The sequence below is a fragment of the Aptenodytes forsteri genome, unplaced genomic scaffold (genome assembly GCF_000699145.1).
Source record: "Aptenodytes forsteri isolate BGI_AS27 unplaced genomic scaffold, ASM69914v1 Scaffold287, whole genome shotgun sequence".
NCBI classification, from domain to species: domain Eukaryota; kingdom Metazoa; phylum Chordata; class Aves; order Sphenisciformes; family Spheniscidae; genus Aptenodytes; species Aptenodytes forsteri.
The window spans coordinates 497,201-517,338 of record NW_008794854.1 but is presented as its reverse complement, the minus strand read 5'-3'; the positions used below and the strand labels follow the sequence as shown (position 1 = coordinate 517,338).

At 36.6% G+C, this 20,138-nt stretch overlaps 1 protein-coding gene across 5 annotated transcripts in view; it reads right to left on the bottom strand.

Annotated features, from left to right (window-relative positions):
* The window catches only part of DCAF6 (DDB1 and CUL4 associated factor 6), a 95,209-nt gene that overhangs the window by 58,980 nt on the left and 16,091 nt on the right, over positions 1–20,138 (bottom strand). For all 5 annotated transcript variants that reach the window (XM_019470829.1, XM_019470827.1, XM_019470830.1 and 2 more), the window contains exons 3-7: positions 15,543–15,635; positions 10,505–10,690; positions 5,368–5,481; positions 4,191–4,326; positions 2,130–2,344 (exon numbers count right to left, since the gene is read on the bottom strand). In XM_019470829.1, coding sequence (XP_019326374.1) covers positions 2,130–2,344; positions 4,191–4,326; positions 5,368–5,481; positions 10,505–10,690; positions 15,543–15,635 — 744 coding nt within the window. The remainder of the gene's footprint in view (positions 1–2,129; positions 2,345–4,190; positions 4,327–5,367; positions 5,482–10,504; positions 10,691–15,542; positions 15,636–20,138) is intronic.

Genomic DNA, 20,138 nt, shown 5'->3' with positions numbered 1-20,138 from the left:
GGAGTCCCCATCCCTGGAGGTATTTAAAAGACGAGTAGATGCGGCGCTTAGGGACATGGTTTAGTGGGCATGGTGGTGTTGGGTCAACGGTGGGACTCGATGATCTTAGAGGTCTTTTCCAACCTCAATGATTCTATGATTCTATGAAAGGCAGTTCAGAGTTTGTAATTAAGTGTATTGGCTGGATATTTCTGGACTTAAAAAAAAAAGGTGAATAGTTGTGCTGATAATTTTAAATTAAATGCAAAACCCCTGTGGTGAAAGCATATTAAAGTGTTAACTTTCAGGACCCAGCAGATGCAGGAAGAAAGCTTTACATTCCTTCTACTCTATACAACTTAAAGCCAGGCTGAAATCAAAGTAGTATTTAAGGAAAATCATCCGGCAAGAAGAGATAACAGGACATATCCTGTGCCTACAAAAGAAACGAATACATAGGTTCTGTTATTACCAGGTGGTCACAATCTCCTCTCTCTATAGCAACTGGGCAGTCAATTCTCCACCAAATTACTTCACATCAGATTAACATTACATAGAAGAAAGGGAGAAGTGCAGAACGATTCGTACATCACATAATTTTTCTGGGTTCCTCTTTGCTTTCTCCTGCCTCAGTGAGGTAACAGTGTAACTCAGCTGGACATTCTTAGTCCTATGAATCTACACCCCCTTCTGATCAACAATATTTGTACTAGTAATAGCCTGCGGCCCAGTAAATACAGTATGGTCATTGCTAGTAACAGGCCACAGGCTTAGTATGAAGTTAACACCACAAGCCTCACACTTGTCAGGCTTTGTTGGACTTCACTTGCTGGGAGCGTTCTTTCAGCTCGTTTAGCTGCAACAGCAATTGTCTAGTGACCAGGTGATCATCACCTAATCTGCTTTAGTTTTGTTTAGATTTGCATAGATGTGCGGTGTACAACCTCTTGTTAAACAGTTTTGATATATACAAGAACGCCAGCTAGCTAAACTGTGCAAGAAAGGGCTACCTGTGACCACAGGATACTGATGCAGCATAAAGTAGTACAGGCACGGGCTGACAGCAAATATCCTGCACGTGTGGGCACGGGAGGATACCAGAGACACCTTCTCAGCAACTCACCCGTGGCTGTTAACTGTACTGTAAAGGTTGGACCCAAGTAACAACTGTTTCAGGGATAACAACAAGGACAAAGAGCAAGCATTTAAAAGCAAAAACATGCCATATTGGCCAACTAATAAAGAAAACGCATCATGTAAAACGTGTTGAAAAATGTGTAAAAACGGCCTCCAAGCAGATTCTAAGAAAAAGAAGGAAGAAGACATCAACATCATGCTTCTCCCAGCAAAGAGGGGGAAGAAACCACCATCATTATCATCACACTCATTCTCCAGGTGAAGACAGCAGGATGCTGACAACTCATTGTAAACTCCCTTGAGGCCCCTGTCTCAGACTAAAGGTAAGGAACCCAGGATACAGAGGAGCTTGTGAAAAGGTGAGCATAACACCAGAAAAAGAAGTAGTGGATGGCTGGGGGAGTGCAGGGGGAGGGGGAGAGATGTATATAACTTCACTGTAGTTGAAGAGATTTGTTTTATATTGATCAGAAAATTTAGTCTGGAAGGGTCAGCCTCATTGTAGCTGAACTGATAATAAACAACTGCTTGTGTTTTGGTTACACTGCCGAAACTTAATACTGCTCAGTAGCAGTGGCTCACCTCCTTGATCTAAACATTTTGTACCCCCTCATCTCTGTCATTAAATGATAACTTTTTACAAAGAGTATTTATACTTGATTTCAAGGAATATGCTTTTGGTGGCATGGAAAATAACAGAGAACACACCTCAATTACAAGAGTGACCTGCCACCCTTGCTGATCTTATAACCTGAGGTTCACGTAGATGCCTTCTCATCTTTAGGAGAGGGAAACCAGACAAGAAAGAAAACCAGAGTGACAAAATATTGTAAATATATAAATAAATAAATACATTGCAAATATGCAAATTTTGTAACACAATCTACTTGTCACACTGCAGTCTATGAACAGCAACATTAATTTAACATTAATTTTAAGGGAAATACAACTGATACAAGTGTACCACAAGAAAAAAATATTAAACATGAAAACAGGTCATCCTAATCACTTGCCTCTTCCCGTCTCTCTTCAGCAGAAGGAACTTTAAGTTCTCGTGCTGTGTCATCCTTGGGATCAAACAAGTATATGTAATCCGAAGAGTAGCTAACAAGGATCTCTTGACCATCTTCACTATAACATAGAGATGTTACTCTGCAGGATTTGTTATTGAGGTGAGGAGGAACGAAACGTGCCACCATTCCAACTGTGCCCCTACCAGCATAATTCCCTATATTAAAAAAAAAAAAAGGGGGGGGGGGGGGGGGGGGAGAAATGACACATTTACTATTGCAAACTTTCAACAGCTTCAATATACTCCTTATTTAACATCCAACAAAAGATGATCAGAGAAAAGCTAAGTATCCTGTAGCTTCTGCATTAAATTGGATCTGAATAGTGACATATCAGATCTTACTAATATTTTATATTTTTGTTTATAAACACTATGTACATTATAAAAAAAAAGATGAAAACACACACAAAAATATATTCATATATCATATACCCATCACATAATGGTTTGTGGATGCTATCTGTCAAATGTAGTACCAATGGAAATTTTGGAACAGCAGAAAATTTACACAATAAGAAGGCAAATCTGTATCTACACACAAATTAGAAAGGAATTCGTTATATGAAACTTTGAAAATTTAGGACATACATCTCCTCTTTTCTACCCAAAATGTTTTAAAAAAATACTAGTTTTTCTTCAAGACATAATAATACTGTCACTTTGAAACTGCAGAACTATACAATACATTGGACTTACCATGCTTCCCTGACAACTCACCTCCATTCCACACACTAAACCAATCTTAAATTCTAGAATTACAAGTTTGTGAGCAGATAAAAGTTACCTAAAAGAAGATCTAACACTGAGAAAAACAGACTGTTCCAAAAACTCATAATTTGCCATGTAACTGTTTCCCGCATGGCGTATCTGTTGTGGTTTAGTACGTGCAACAGTCTGCCCTTGACCACAGACAAGTTCAGAGTTTATCATCTCACACTACATAAGGACTGAAACAAAAAGTTTTAAATGAAAATCAATAGTTTGCTCTCTAGTCATAGAATACTTCACCTCTTAAAAAAAGCAAACCCAAAACAAAAACCAAACACAACCCCACCCCACAACAAACAACAGAACACTATACCAATACATCCAGAAAAATTACAATCTTCAAAATTTTGTCTTTTCTCTCCTTTACTCTACAGGCCGGCATGCCTGAATTCATCTTATTCCTGTATTGTTACAATACAAGAGCAGGTACACAGGAACGTTAGCCTGATGAGAGGGGTATTTTTATGTTTATTGAGTCATCTTTATTGTTTCCTTTCTCCTCCATCACAATCATCAACAAGAAAATGCTGCAAGAAATGACAGATTTTGCGACACTGCTTGCTTGCATGAATGTGTATGCACAGCTATGTATATTAATTCATATGTGTCCAAAGAAACACTGATCATACATTGTAAGAAAGAGATATGTTAGAACTACATAACACACTTTTGCTTGTCACCTGAAATTTTTTTTTAAAATCCTTAGGTAAGCATCTGAAGCATGCTAGCTTTCACCTGAAGAATTTGTAGCTTTTCAGTGAAATTTTGTTAGATATAACAACTACTCCAAAGGTAAGCATATTACATGATATTATAGAGTTCATAAGATCCCTTCCCATAAGAAGCAACACATTCCAGCATGGCAGAGTACAAGAACATAAGAACTTAATTAAAATTCAGGTGGGCCACTGTAGGCTGCAATCACTAGCTTTTTGGAATCTTGGAATCACATGTTTCAAGACAAAAGAAGAGACATTACAAAATGTCTTTTTCTGCATTCAGTATACAATGTATTCTAAAATGGATGACGAGATTAAGTTTACTTACTTGAAGATTTCTGTATTAGCAAATATTAGAGTGAAATGACTATTATTACAAAGCACAGTTCTCAGAGAAGAAAGCTATACTTCATTCTGTATTACACTTCAGTCATTCACCATCTATTTTGAAAAAAAGAACCTGAAATGGGAACTGGAGATGGTTAGAAAAGTTTACTGTAAGGTATGGTTCCTACCTGTTGCTCTTGTACCAAGCATTCGCCGATCATATATTCTTACTGAGCTATCAGAACAACCTACAGCAAGATAGTACGGGATTGGTGGACAGATAGCAACAGAAGTGGCAGCACGCCGACAGTTTATTAAAATATCCTGAAACAAACAGAAATACAGCATTCAAATAATAGCTCTGAACATTTGAAGTATAATTCTATTTTCTACTTCAGGACACAGGCCCATTGGTCAAGGAGGTTTTGAGAAAACCAGGTCTGGCCCTGTGAAAGACAGATTATAAACATGTCAAACAGAAAAGCCACTGCAGAGAAGGAAAACTATCAGAGAAAGAAATATAGCATGAGATCAACTAAAAAAGAAAACAAACAAACCACAGGAACAAACATTTCAGAATAGATAAGCATAACAACTATAGATTTATAAATTAGCTTGCACCTTGGATTTTCCTATGGAAATATAATAACTGTTGAGTCAGAAGAGTACCAAATACACAGAAACAGTCTAAATTAATTTAAAGGATCAGAATAGATTTGATCTATGGGCAGATAATTGAATAGAGGAAAAGAAAGAAAGAAACCCCTAGAACTGGTAAATATGCACAAAGCAGAATAAAATTAATTGACAGTAGTAATACATACTTTGGTGTCAGTTTTTCTCCAATTCAATATTAAAACCGTTCCTGAAATCCAAACACAGTGGACACCACCAACACCCCACCTTCTAGGGAGTAATACCAGTGACTAATTTGATCTAGTATAATTCATTACCAAATCTTTTCTTAGAGAGGGACAAAGGATGCTCAAGAACACAAGGCTGCAGATGATTTTCAAGGCTCATTATTTGCCTCCAACTCTGCACTCTATAGTAACTAATGTAAACCAGACCAAGAGATTCAATTTCAACATAGAATCTTTTCTACCATATCTGAAGCCTCGCACCAAAGTTCGTAAACTAAAAAGTGCCAAAGGAGATACTAAAATAAAATAAATTAAAAAAAAAAAAAAGAGAAAGAAAAAAGACTCCCCAAACTTTTTTTGTTTCTTGGGAAACATGTTGTCATCTCCACCAACGACCCTGAAATCTATTATTTCTAAAAGCCTTACCAGAATTCATATCCTATGTTTGTATGATGTACAGCTCTACATTTAGGTCATCTTTATTAAAAGATTTCACTCTTACATCTTTACAATCTTCCTTTGTGCAACTCGTTTTGATTCGAGTATCAAACCATCTTACAGTGCCATCTTCACCACAAGAGAGGAAAGTATAGGGATCATTTGGTACTGTCATAATCTGCTCAAAAAAAAAAAAAAAAAAAAAAAAATAATTACTACTTCCAGAAATACCATTAATTTGAAAATAAAAGCATCGACATTTTGAGCAGCACTAAAGACTGAAGCAATTATGACTCAAGTCAAGCTTTCTATTGAAATAAAGAGGAAAACTGAAAAACTGCTGATGTTTCTTTATTTTCAAGAAAAGGTTTGAACTACTGAAGTTAAAACAAGCTGTGGAATGTCACATAAGATTAAATATTTATAGGTCAAAGCTTACAGTTATTTCTATTATCTTTTAATGAGCAACATACATTTACTGCAATCAGTTTTCAGATAAGTAATCAATTTGCTGCAAAAATTCAACAGAAGCTCAGTTTATTCTCTATCAAGTAATAGAAGACAAACAAAACCCTCAGAAGTCTGAATGACATTAAAATACTAGATGGCTTTTATTCCCTTTGGACCATTCCTTTACATTCAAAGTAGTCCCCTGAAGCAACTGTGCATTAAAGGCTGTTACTAACCTACCCCCCTCCACTGCATTTTTTTTTACTTTTTAAGAGAGCACTATATTGCACCATTTTCCCGACCTCAGCCCTTCTCAAACTAGGGAAGACTCAGATGGAGTCTCACACGTATGGCTTCACTCAGGAAGGCCTCCTTAAGACAAAATAAAAAGGCAAGCAACCATAATGTTAAAGCTGAATTACACAGGTCAACGAACGCACATGAAACGTCATGTTTTTACACGCTATGTCTTCAGTATAAAACAGAGAATGTTGTAGAAACTAGCAGTATTTTTCTTTTCCTACACTACTGTTACTATCAGTAACTTCATAGAAATTTATAAAGCTACAAAAATCAATAATAGTGTAATACACTAATTGAACACAGAGCAAATGAGTGATTCTTTAACACTTTTTATGTGATGATTTGTTCTCCGCCACTCAACTCTTAATAAAAGTAACCTGTGGATATCTGTAAATCTCTCTACCTAAAGTGGGATTACAAAGGTAATCTCTGCAGGATTCAGCATCTCTTCTTGTACTGCTCAGTACATGAACTGAGACAACGTGTGCTGTGCCAAATCTTACTGCTGACAAACAAGAAGTTTAACAGACAGAACAAAGCCAAGGTTTTAATAACAACAGAACAAAACTTCTGAGCTATGACCATTATTCCTCAATATGTTAGCGTAACATATTGAAGAGTGTTTTTCACCACACATTCACTCAAATTACTTTTATTAGTGTAGTTATAAAAGCCAGCAATTGTTCTTCAATCCAGTAAATCCTTCCAGCATTTTTGCTGTATTTCGATGCAGAGCTTTCATTGAAAACATTTACTCTGTTCCAAGAATGTTGCTGAATGTGGTATAACACAGCAAGCTCTTATTTCTAGTAGCTATATTTTATTTTTGTTCACACTGATACTATTTCACAATATACATGTAACAGAGCAGTACATACCTCCACTTGCATATGCCAATTTTTATGCATGGTGTTTAAAAACGTATTAAGTGCTTTATAAGCACTAAAGTAGAGCAATTGAGAAGTGCAGACTCCAATAATTAAGAGTCGTTGTTACTATATTTCAGTTCAGCAAGTACACATTATATATACACAAAATCCTTTTTTACTAACTAAAAAAATCGTTTTCTATTTAACTTTAAAAATATATAGCTATATGATCATTTTGCTGTATTGACAATATGAAGGTAAGAGTTGTCCATAAAAGTACATTCTCTTTCTGCAATGCAATTAACGTGAAGGGCAATAAAGAAAAGCATTTGGCTGAGTAAAAATAAACTTGTAATTCCTTGTATAAACAACAAATCCTCCAGGAACATGTTTCAAGAACTTCTCTCTCCCTCTCTACTTATTCTGTTCTCCCCCAGAATTAAGAACACTTGTCCAATTATCTCAAAGTTCATAACATCTACACAAATTTCCGCATTCCTCTGTTTCAATGGATTTTTTTTTAACATCCCACCCTGCCACAAACTCCAAGTTTAAAGTGCAGTATATATTCAAACCACATTCAAATTTAGAATTAGTACCTCAGGGGCAGATGATGTTAGCTTCTGTTATTTAGGGAATCCAATGAGTCAAAGTTCTATATTTAATACGATGATGTGGTTACATACAGCTGGGCAGTAACGTCACAATATTTTGAAATTATTTTCCCACTCCAGAAACCTCTCAATGACAAAGTTGTGTTATGTCAGAAGCTGAAGCTCTATCTCAGCCATTTGCTTAAAAACCCCTGCTACTTACTCTATTATACTTTCATATGCCAAGGCTCAAAAAAGGTCTGCCATGCCACACAATAATACATGCATTTAATGTTCAAATATCAGGTTTAAGACACAGTTACAGAATTTATAGTCTTTATAAAAAGTACCTCCCAAAGTGTTTTATAAACCTATTTTTTCCGAAGACTTTTTGAAGAGAGCTCAAATTTAGGTATGTTAAACCTCAGTGCAAAACAGGCTAAGAAAAGTAACTTCAAAAAGAGACACAGTTGTTAAAATAGTCAATGTCATCTAGGGGTTTTGAGATTCCTTCCATTAACTGTGTTTAAAAACAGTATAAACAACCAAAACAGTATCACACTACTGTCATTCATAACAACAATAACGCCCTCTTGTTAACGTTATTTGCTGAATAAAAATCACCCCCAATACCACCATTTTGACTGTGCAATATAGCAGTCAAATGCCCATACTCTCTTCAACTAATGATTTTGAAGAAATTTACTATATTCCGTACAACTAGTTACTGTTCAGTTATAGTCATTCTATATGGACAACAATAAAACTTGCATCTTGATTTGTTAGGCTGTTGGGCTCTCTGTATTTCTTCTAAAATATTTTTCAAATTCTTACTGTCTGTTTTGACAAGTTTAATTTGTTGTACCTCTCAAATTTATATTTATCACCTGGTTTAGTAGCTTGCAATGTGCATACCATCATTACTGATGACAACACCTTGCAAAGAGACAACCGGCATCTCATATTACAGGTTAGGAGTGTTAGGTTCTAGCCTCCGTTACTACTCCTGACCCACAAGCACAACCAGCAACTGCTTTCATTGAATTTTCCCAGTGTGATCACTGGTTTGCAGCACCACCTGGTGTCAGTCACTTCATGTAATCAGTCAAACCGTTGGTCAACCCAAGCTCAGGCAGATCAAAACTTAAGACCGCCACAGTGACTTCTCACGATGATTTTTATGCTGCCACCAACTCTTTCATTTGCAGTACTCCGAGCAGCCTAGCCCATGACCCCAAACTTCACGCGCCCAAACCCACTGCTCTCATGATACCTCTACCACTACCTTCACGTCTCCTCAGCACAGTATTTATATCCATTCTCCTATTCTCAAGCTCAAAAATGTTTTATGTAACACTCACAGCTAGCTACCCAGGAAACAGAGGTAGCAGCTGAGCCAGTAACTGGCTGCTCCTGAAGGCTGCAGCCAGCCAGCAAGGGGAGGCTCTTATTTCCCCGGGAAGTCACAATGCAACAACCTGACAGACCCCCTCCTCAACGAGGACATTTCAGCTTTAAGAAATGGCATCTCGGTCTCCAGATGTTCTTATGAAAAGGCAGGTTTTATCTGAGATACAGAGAACATCCAATCAACTTGCAGAACCCCCAGACTAGCGTACAGACTACTATATATAGTAAACTTCAGTGAGAACTGAGGCAGTTTAAGCTTCTGATTGGGGGCCATAAGGACTGATGCTATTCAAAGGAAACAGTAGTTTCTCAATCAAAACAAATCTCAAAAATAAAAGCAGACGATGCGAGCCTGGGATCCAGAATCACGTTTTGCAAAACTGAAAATATAGTCTTGTATTAAACCCAGGCAAAACCAAACCAAACAAAACTAAAACCACAAATCCCAGAAACAGAGTGAATACCACAAGGTTCGCTCGACTGACCTACAAAGTTACCCTGCAGACAGGAAGTGTTTTTGACAAAACCTTTACTGCAACATGTGTAATTACAACCGTAGGGATACTTTTACTACATGGTCAAAAGTTAATTCTGGCAGTACTTCAGCCATTTTCTTTTCTCCCACAACCTTTTCACACACACCCTGATTTTTTTTTTAACAGAGATTTTAAAATATTTTGTTCACTTAACATACAAAGAAAGAGATTTAAAAGCTCGCTATGAAATCTGAGCTAAATAGTTAAAAAAAAAGCAATGGATTTGGGATTTTTTTCCTGTGTGTGTACTGTGGTAGTGTTAAAACAAACAAACAAACAATCAAAAAACCTGGAGCATTTATAACCCAAGAAGGAAATAGTATTTTTTTCTATTTTAAGCACAGTAAGTGTTACAAGCAGCAGATTTTGCTGTCATTAAAATAAATAAATAGATCAATAAATCTGATTATCTTTCTAACTTAAGTAAAACTTTGCTTCTTCACTTGCCTATTTATATGAACAAATCTTCCAAGGGAGGATTAAAAACACTGTCTCTAAATTTACACATAAAGAGTTAACTAGAATACAAAACAGAGAAATTACCTAAAACTGTAAATACATTTTTCAGATTAAGTTATTAACACATGCAGAAATAAGCATTTCTTAGAAGGATTTAAATTGTGAAAAAGGCATTAAACTGCTGAAAAGTTGGGGGGGGAGAATAAAAGTAAAAATGCAAAACATTGCCATTGCCCCCACCCCACAACCTACTTCAGAAAGAAATTCACAGCACAGTTTAAATCAGTTTTGCTATGCAGAGGATTCTTTCAGTGAAGGTATATTCAGCTATTACATTTGCAAAGAAAGTGATCTTAATGACACCACCTTTTGGAAAGCCCTCCGTTTAATTTAGACAACATATTTCTCTTTTAAACCTACTTTAAGAAAAAAAACCAAACTCACTCAAAAAAGCTAGAAGGAAGGTTCTTTAACGCTCACTGAAATAAAGCTTTCGGCAGTCTGGTGAAAATCTTGGGTGACAATACAAGAAAATATGTATTCTACCTATCTTAAAACTATCATATAATTTTGTGAGGTACCTCATAGGTAGTTCCATAGTGGCACGTATACTGGCATTGTCTGTTGGTCTCCGCATCTTGTTCAACATTAGTGTAAAAAATTACTCCATCTCCGGAACAAGATACAATCTGTTTGTCATTGGTGCATGGTAAGAATTTTGCACTAAAAATATTGGCCCTGTGTCCTGAGCGAATAGTTGTTAAAACCTACGGAAGAAAGAAAAAGGAAGGCTGTATCAGGTTAATATTTTCAAAGCAAATAAAGAACGGGAAAATAACAGACTCTGGTACTATAAAACATCAGTTATGTACAGGCTGCCGGTAACCTACAGTTTAATGCAACAGAACAGAGGAGCTGTCTTTACACCAAATTTCTTCTAAGAACAAAGTAGTTCCACAAGAGAGTCACTTATGCACTTGCACAAAGCAGACTGCAAAATGAAAGCACTGGAATGCAACTGCCACCTTTTGTTTTTAAAATGCTAGTTACATATCACATCAGGTTTCTCAAAGTAAAACATAGTCCAGGGTGATAGTGCAGACAGCCAGCATGACAGTGAGGAGAGATTTAGAAGATCTGGAATGTTGTGGGTCAAGAAGAATAAGGCATTGTAATCCAAGCCAACTTTATAGACTTTAAAAATTGATGCTACTCTTAAAATAAACTCACTTTGAAAAAGGAGAACTGAAGTTTATAAGAAAGGATGTTTTGAAACCAGTCAAAAATAAACAAAAATTTAAGAACATGATTACAGGGCAATAAACTAAGACTTGACTTAGTCTCAATGAATGTCATTCATCTACAGTACAGCAGAGAAGCATATAATTTACTTCACCATCACAGCTGGTTTTAAACACTTTGTGATGACTCTTCATATTTCCTAACATACTTCTTATTAGTCTATCAAAACTGAAAAAACCCTCCATATGCTTTCCTGTGCACTAGTGAACATTCTAGTCTTACCTTATTTCTCCCATCTGCAGCATTTAAACCAAACTGCATTTTCACCGCTACTAGTAGGAAAAAGATACTTACCAAGTTGTTTACAGTATGAAAATTACTTCCAAATTTCCATTCAATTAACTTAATCAAAGAAAACAATATGCAAATGAAGTTGCTCTGTCAGTGATCGCTCATGCCTAATATTTCACAAGTGCTATTTCACACCTTTTAAACAATTCACACAAAAAAAGATTAACAGTGTATCTGCATATTCAGAAAGATACACAAGGCTTAGTATTTAAAAAAATTTCAAGTCAGGAGATATAATCCATTCACTTTACTTCAATAAATCTGCCTCTTCATTTAGATTTGTTCAGATCTCTGCATTTTACTGAAAACATTCAAAACCTAGACATTCAAAAGAAATGAGAAACTTGGTATCAAAGGAGCAACTCAGAACAAGAAGTCCATAAGGTACCCTAGTTCAGATGACAGTTAAAGATGTCATCTGTCAATCCCACCTCTGATTTTACATTATTGCTACTGTGAAAGAAATACCTTTGTCCTGACAAGAAATCCTTTTTGATCTCCCTAATAAAAAAAACCCAAAACCAAACAAAAAAACCCCACACCACAAAACCCAAACAACTAGGGGCTTCTCTACCACCTTAGATTCCCCTTGCCAGTTCTCCACCACTTCCTCCCTGTTACTTAATATAAGCAGGCAGACTTTTTTCTTTTTGCTCTGCTGTACAGGGTTGTTCTCTCACCAAATTACATGTGCTTCTTACTTTTCCCCCCTTTTTCTCACAAACCCCAACCTAATTGCTTTTCATGCAATCAATAGCTAACTTAAAGTATACTTAAAGTATTACAGCATTTATTATATGCAGAAGATTTCCCATGCCCTTCTTGGCTTGCACTGTACATCTTTTTCTACTCTAGTAGAACCAACCCCCAAAAGCCTATCGTTAGCTACGCAGAGTAAAACAATACCACCACCTTACTCCATTGAAGCACTTTACTACCAACACGTAACAGGCTACTAATACTAAATGACTGAGGAGAAGGAGGAAGGGGAACAAAGAATTTCAGATGTTCTTCAAAGTACTTGACTAGCTGTAGGAATTCAGACATCCTCGTAACTTTTGTAATTGCTTAAGTAGTATGTCACACAGAAAATCAACTGAAGAGGCAACAAATTCAAAGAATTCAAATTGCATCTCTTAAAAGCTCACATTAATCTTTGGAATGGGATTACTAATTCATGTAGCAATCCCAGAAGCTTGCATACAAGCTCCATCCCTAACAATAAGTACTTTCCTCCAAGAAAGTAGAATTTCTGGCAGCTATTCTGTTGTCTTCTTTAAACCTGAAATGTTTAAGTTCCATATCCAAATGGAAACTCTTTACAATAAAAAGTCACCATAATTAACAAACCAGCATTTTTAAAGTCACATTAAAAACTAAAACCAGTTAAAAAAAGTGGTTTTATTTCCACTCTGGCTTACTTTTTGAAAAGAAGCCTGTTGAAACAAATGCAAGTCAAATATCAGTGGGTAACTAAGCTTTTCAGGATGTAGTTAATTTAGGTTCCCATTCAAGATACTCAGCACAGAATCATTTACAATCCAGCCTTTTCAATAGTACTTCCTTTGAAGACGTCAAACCCCCTTTAGAAGTAGAGGAAAGCAAACCTAACGGAACCCCATCCTCAAGTGAAAAGTAGCAATCCTGATTCTAGAAAAGCTGTAAACCTTCAGCCCCACTAAGCACCCTCCAAAGCCTCCCCAGCACTTTCTCATGTGAGCTGAACCCTTTCTCTCCCAGAAGGCAAACCAGGCTAAAGATTCAAAAATCCTGAGTGCAACTACTCGTAAGAATCCTGTTTTTACACTGGTATTAGCTGAGAGAAGTCTCAGGCTCCATTTAAAGGCTTTGAAAACTGAGTGCTCAACCTGATGTAAATACATGAACTCCCATCTTTTTGTACCATACTTGTAGCGGGTAGAGCTTTAGCTCCAGCCAAACTCTCCCCCCTCCCCTCCCCCAGTAATGTGATGCCCAAAACAAATAAAAAGAGGAAGAAAAGATCCACAAGAAGAATTCTTCTCAGCCGTCCCGAAGTATAATAAAGTGCTCATCCTTTTGATTTAGACTCGTGATTACGATTAGAAATCACAGTAACACATTTCTCCTCAGATGCACAAACACTATAAACATACAACCTATTCAAACTTGAGAAACGTGTTTAGAAAAATTTCTCCTTCTGAGACACATTACATAGTAACAATTAACATTTGCATCTGGCCATACGTAACACAAACTGGAGTGACTTACATAAAACCCATGTCAATAAGAGTTAAACAAGATTAAATGCTTCCTTATTAAATCAGGTATTTTACTAACACAGAAGACTATATTGATGGCTGAAGTCTATTTTTGCTACTCTAGCTGGCTCATAACAGAAAATATGGTGATAAGGATATCTGCCAAGATGACAGAATTACAGTAGAGTTCTGGTACCAATAACAATTTGCTCCCTTTTCCTGTATTGATTCTGTTACTCAAGCCAGAGAAAATAAGCTAACACAATTTTAACAGCCATTAAATATCCCATATCTAGTACATTTCAGGAACAACACTGATTATTAAGTCTTCTTGCTAGTACCCAGTGTTTTATAATTGCATTTGCACGTATTGGGGGAAAAAATTAAAAAAAAAAAAAAAAAAAAAAAAATCTATCTGCTCTGCTGCTTTGTAAAAAATAACTCCGCTGACTGTTAAAAATAAGAAAACAAAACATCTCCTATATTTTTCATTTGGCTTAAGTGCAGCAGTAGTACACAACAGGGGAAAAAAAACCAAAAACATCCCATGAAAGCATAAAGTTTAGACTGCTGCATCTATTAAAATATTACAATACTTTAATATAATTATATAATAATATAATTTATATAGCAACTATCCCATAGTGATATATTAAAATAAACTCTGCACATAAATAATATTGAACACCCTTTACTTGTATCAAAAATTTTTTACTTTGCAAGTCTCTCCAACAACAATGACTTTGGAATATATCCTCCATCCACTTCATAGCTGTCTTAGATACCTCTTCTTCTTCAGCTGAACTTCCAGTCCAAGAGAAACCCTGGTCTAAGGACACTGATTTGAACTTTGTCAGACTGACACCAATAGTTGAAAGGGAGAGATGAAGTTTGGAAGCTATGCCTCATTTGGGGAAGTGAGGAAAAGGGCCGTACATACAGGCACAGGCAACTCTCCAGATCACTATTATTTTCCCACCACAGCTCTTCAGAAAGGCAAAATATTGCTGCCTCCATAACCCTTCTATTCAAACTCTTTTCCACCATACCAGCCACACATTTTGGTTCCCCCACCACATTTAATTTTTCAGCACCTCTTCAGGGTTTAGCTCTCAACCTCTGAGAAAGCGTGGGAGAGAGGACTTCACCTGAACATTGCTGCATAGGATCCCCAGCACTGAAGGACACAGTTCAGAGCATCTGTTCTATCAAACTATCAGCAGCTCCTTAAAGAGCAAAGTGTGGAACACTGCTACTACGCGATGGATGCTGGCTGACATTACTGGAAGCCATTCAACTGCATCGTAACCCGTATGAGTGCAGAAGTGGAAGAGCAGAGACCTTTACAGCACCTTCCTCTTCACAAACCTGCTTTCTCTATTTCAGTGCAAATTCTTCTCCATCCACATTCATGCACACACAAGGCAACGTAATTTCAAATGGTAATAAAGTATTTTAATCAAGATTGACACTTCAACATTACACAGAAAGACAACTCAGTGTATTAATACAGCAAAAGCTAATACAGTATTTTAAAACTAAAATGAAACAGAAAACAAGTTATCTGACTATAAGATTTCACAAGAATTACTGAATCCTATTGGTAATTCTGACACTAATCTGTTGTGAAACCATGTTCCTTTTGTGCCAGACCACCTACCGTAAAATGGGATAATACCTATGTCTCAAGGGATTAGAATACTAAGGTTTTAAAGCACTGTGAAGTTTTATAAAACCAGTAACAAATCTTATTTGAAAATTACTGAGTATCCAGAAACAAACCTACCTTTCTGCTGTAGGGATTACTAATTACCAGATTGGTGTCATCCGAACCAGATAAAATATATTCTCCTGTATCATTCCAGCAAATTGTATTCACCTGCATGAATTAACAAAAATTAGTTTAGACTTAACATTGACTGAATTTTCCAAATATTAGAACATCAGTACTCATCCAACACTACAGAAATAGGACTTAAATTCAATTGAAATGATGTAATTTCTAAGCAGCTAGCACAAAAAAAAAAATGTGTTTTTAAAAAAAATTGATAAGGGAATCACCTGCTTCACCTATGCAATCTCAATTACTCCCTCTGCTCCTGAAGAGTCCATCAGGTAAATTAAGCCTTCCCACAAAGGCCTCAGTAGCCACAATTGTACACATTCAGGTGCTTTAATGTACCAAATCTACTCCACAGAGTTCTCCAAATTTGAACCGGAGGGCACCGCAATGGTCTCGTTATTGTATCTTCACCACATCCAAATTCTGACCATCCATTGCTTTGTACACATTTCAGTGACCACACCTTCTCAGGGATCACGTGAAAAGCACCGCAGAACCCATCCCAGATCCCTTTTGAGAAGTGTGAGCATGCTGGGAAAGAAGAATCCTACAGTGAGCTACAGAATTGTATCGGGAGAACTTTACAATATATTTCCTTACCAATTCTCCTTTTCACAAGACTGCGTTTAATAACGTGTCAATGAAATAAAGCTGTAAAAGCACTCAAAATCCAGGAAGCTCAGAAAGTATCCTTAGAGTAACCTGTCTTCAAGCAGCAGCTCATGCACAAGCACCAAAGACTGCATGCATGACCACTATTATTCCAAGTAGCCTCTAAAATAGCTTTAAGTGTCAAACTGCAGCCATCAATATCTTCTGTTGGCTACATTCTGTTGGCAGAATAACTGCCTTAGTGTGATGTATCAGAGTGGACTATAGAATTAGTAAAAAACCCACTTCATTCCAAATCCTTTTCTTATGCTTTTTTTTATTATTCAAATGTCTCATTCTGAGCCCAAAAGACAAAAATCTTTTTGTTTAAAATAAGTATACCTGTTCTAGTTACTATGTTAATCACAAGCTTAGTTGGGGTCCTTAATTAGGCAAAGTTGCAAAATCAGAATTAGCTGTTTGAGATCTTCGTGTTACAACAGACATGCCTATGGCAGAGTTAGCTCAATGCTCAGCAGCAGTCAAATAATGTTAGGAATCTTTAGGAAATGCACAGAAAAGGAAACGTCATTCTGTCAGTGTATACATCCATGCATGGCAAATCTATCTTCCACACTATGCAGTTTTGGTTCATATCCCACTCCCATATTCTCCATTTCTATTACTGCCCATTTGAAAAGAAAAATTATGAAAAAGAATGACTAGGGTGATCATAGGTATTTAACACTTTTTATTGCAAGAAGCAATTAATTTGTACTACTGTGGGGAGGGGATATGACAGAAGCTTATGAAATCATGAATGACGTGGAAAAAGAAAGAAATAAGTTTCCGCGGATCTTTACAGTACAGGAAATGGAAGGCCTTCCATGAAACCACCACATGACACACATAGCATTTTATTAAAACCAGAATTCATTGTCATGGAACGTCCTAAACACCAGAAGTGGAAGAATATATATATATTCATCAAAGAAAAATGAAAAACTATCAGAAACAAAGATGCAACTTTCACCTCCATCTGTCCATTAAAGTGTGATGTGTTCTCTAGAATACCCTTCAAGTACTGACTGCTTGCCCTGTCTCAACTTTCCTCAAAAATCAGTACTGGCCACTCTCAGGGTCAAGTTATCAGGCTCGACTGAGCATTGGTATGACCTTGCACAGCTACTCTTATGATTTTATAACCCTGGCTGTCAATCACCAAGAACCATGCATTCAACTAGCCCCCAGATCCATCTATCATTGAAGTAACCTGTCCTGACAACGACTGTACTTTAAAAATGTTGTCAAACATAGCGCAGTACTACAGCTAGGGCAAACAAAACCCAAGAACGTTCATTTTCATCTACGTTTCCTTTCAGGCAGAAAAATACTATCAGTGCCCTAAAGAAACCGAAATGCTAATACAAGGATACAAGAATAGAAACAAGAACAAAACACTGAAAAAACAAGGAAGCTGCCAAAAAATTAAAAGTCATGACGTGAGAAAGAAGAGCTAGCACAAAAATTAAACAAATTGAGGGGGGGTGTGGGTGTGTCCAAAAACAAAATCTGAAGGACAGGAAAGCAGAGAAAGCATTGAACATGTAAAGGGGAGACATGATTACCTAAATTGCAGCGCCACAAGCCTACACAAGACATCAATCATTCTCTTATAAATTCCGATTTCATTGCACTGATTGCCTCAGGGTTGAGAAATTTCAGTACACCCTACCCAGGACAAAGTTGGTTCAGAAAAAATCCTGAAGTGAGATGACATAACCAAATGTGTGCTAGAGGTCTATAACTAAACAGGCTTTTTATTCCGTACCAGATCACCTTCTCAACATTACTGTCAAAAAATAAGTCAAAAAATAACAGTCAGTGGAATAAGCTTGATTTTTTTTTTTCCCAGAGAACACCATCTTTCCAGTAAGTGATCAGTCAATACACTACATTTCTCAGCGTTTAGTACAACCTATTGACCAACAGTGAATAACCCCAATAAATATGCATATGGATCACTAAAAACAGATGCTCGGTAAGAGCAGATTAAAAAAAGTTCTCATGTCTCATTCCATGGTGGCAAACCCACTATTAAAATACACTGTAAAATGAGGACTAGCTAGAAAATTGGTTTGTATTTCAAAACCGTGTGGAAAAGCTACGTATCTACTACCTTCACAGCCACTCAACGCCCAACTAAAAGCATAATGTAACAGTTCCTACATTAAGGGTCTGAAATTCTTGGAAAAAGGTATTAGAGCCAAAAGAAAGGATAGATCAAACACAGATGATGGACAATTACTAGTAAGATGAGAAAAGTCAAAGGGTGTGTAATTAGCTTTTTTCTATTAAGTATTCCATTTTATCAACTGTATCTAATTTTATTTGCCACTCAACTAGCCTTGAAAGGAAGCAGCAGGCACTTTTGATTCATTAATCAAATAGTCAAAAATAAATTTACTATCTCTGTGTTTTCCTCAAAGACAATGCAGGAGGCAGTACAGCGAATCCTTAAAAAACTGAAAAAGCAAACTCCTCACTTCTATGCAATGTAACAGTAGAATTAACTCTTTTGTGAACAGGATAGATTAACAGAATACAAGAAATAGAAGAAAGGAAATAAAAATGACTGTAGGAATCCAGAATATCAGAAAGATCTCCCAAGCAAGGAAGGGTGTGAAAAAGGCACTACTTTTCATCTACGGAGGAAAAGTAAAAACTGCAGGTTCCAAAAATATGCAGACTTCCTATAGTAATTTAAACATAGCTTTGAGGACTACATCTAACAATGACTTGCACACAAGTCCCATCCTGAAGTAGATGTATGCCACACAGGATGCTTGTTTGTTACTGAACTGAATGTCTACACATAGAAATGAGAAATTATTCCTCCTCTTTCCTTTATTTCAAAATACATTTGCTCATGTCAAAGGCTCCATCTACCTATGCATTCTGCAGTTCTACCTTCCTCAGTTTTCACAGGACCAGAACTGGAAGAAAATAAGCGATATTTTTACTCCAATTCAATATGGTTTAGAGCTGCTTTCCCCTCTACTTTCATCACACTTCATTGCTGCTGGTCCAAGTTGATTCTCTTTCAACGTTTCTCCTCTGGATTTAGCCACTTCATACAGAAAGCATCTCGCCTAACTCCATACATTTCCTCATCATCTTAAGGTCCCTTTAGAGTTAACATGGAAAAAGGCAACTTCTGGCATACATATAACCTCACTGAATTGGACAATGTGGATCTTGTTGAAAGAGACAAATCATGCCCTGGAAGGATGATAAGGTTACAAGCAGACATCAATGATTCGACAGACTAATTCAATTACTTCACATACTACTGCTAGAAACTGTGTCTTCAAACAAAGTGGAAAATCGCGCTACTTCAAAGACAATGGTACCTAAACTCTGAGATTAAAATACTCGTACCTCAAACAAAAAGGTGCTATGGTAGTATTACTGCTACAAGAGCATGTATACTTGAAGTAATTCATAGAACTATTCCCTTCTTCAAAGATATTGTACCTGAGTATGATTATACATATGGTCGTATTTCCCACAGGATCTCTCTTTTGTGTAACATAGATCAAATGGTAGGTAGGAAGTTGGACTTTACTTTTATCCTCAATCAGAAAAAAAAGTTCTTGCCTTAAGTATGTTGTCCACCGTGTCCAATTACACAGCATGCTTTATATAGAAAATACAAGTCACAACTTATTCCACAGAAGAATGCAAATGTTCTTAACAAAAAAAAAAAACCCAAAACAACAAAAAAACCAAAACCAACCCCTGCGCTCCAACCCTCCAAAAAACCCCAACCACCCCAAAAAAACCAAATCCAGAAACACCCTTAATAAGACAACTATGGCATTCATTCCTCACATCTGAAATGCATGCTGATTCAGCAACTGGAGGGGGAAGACTAATATGATCATT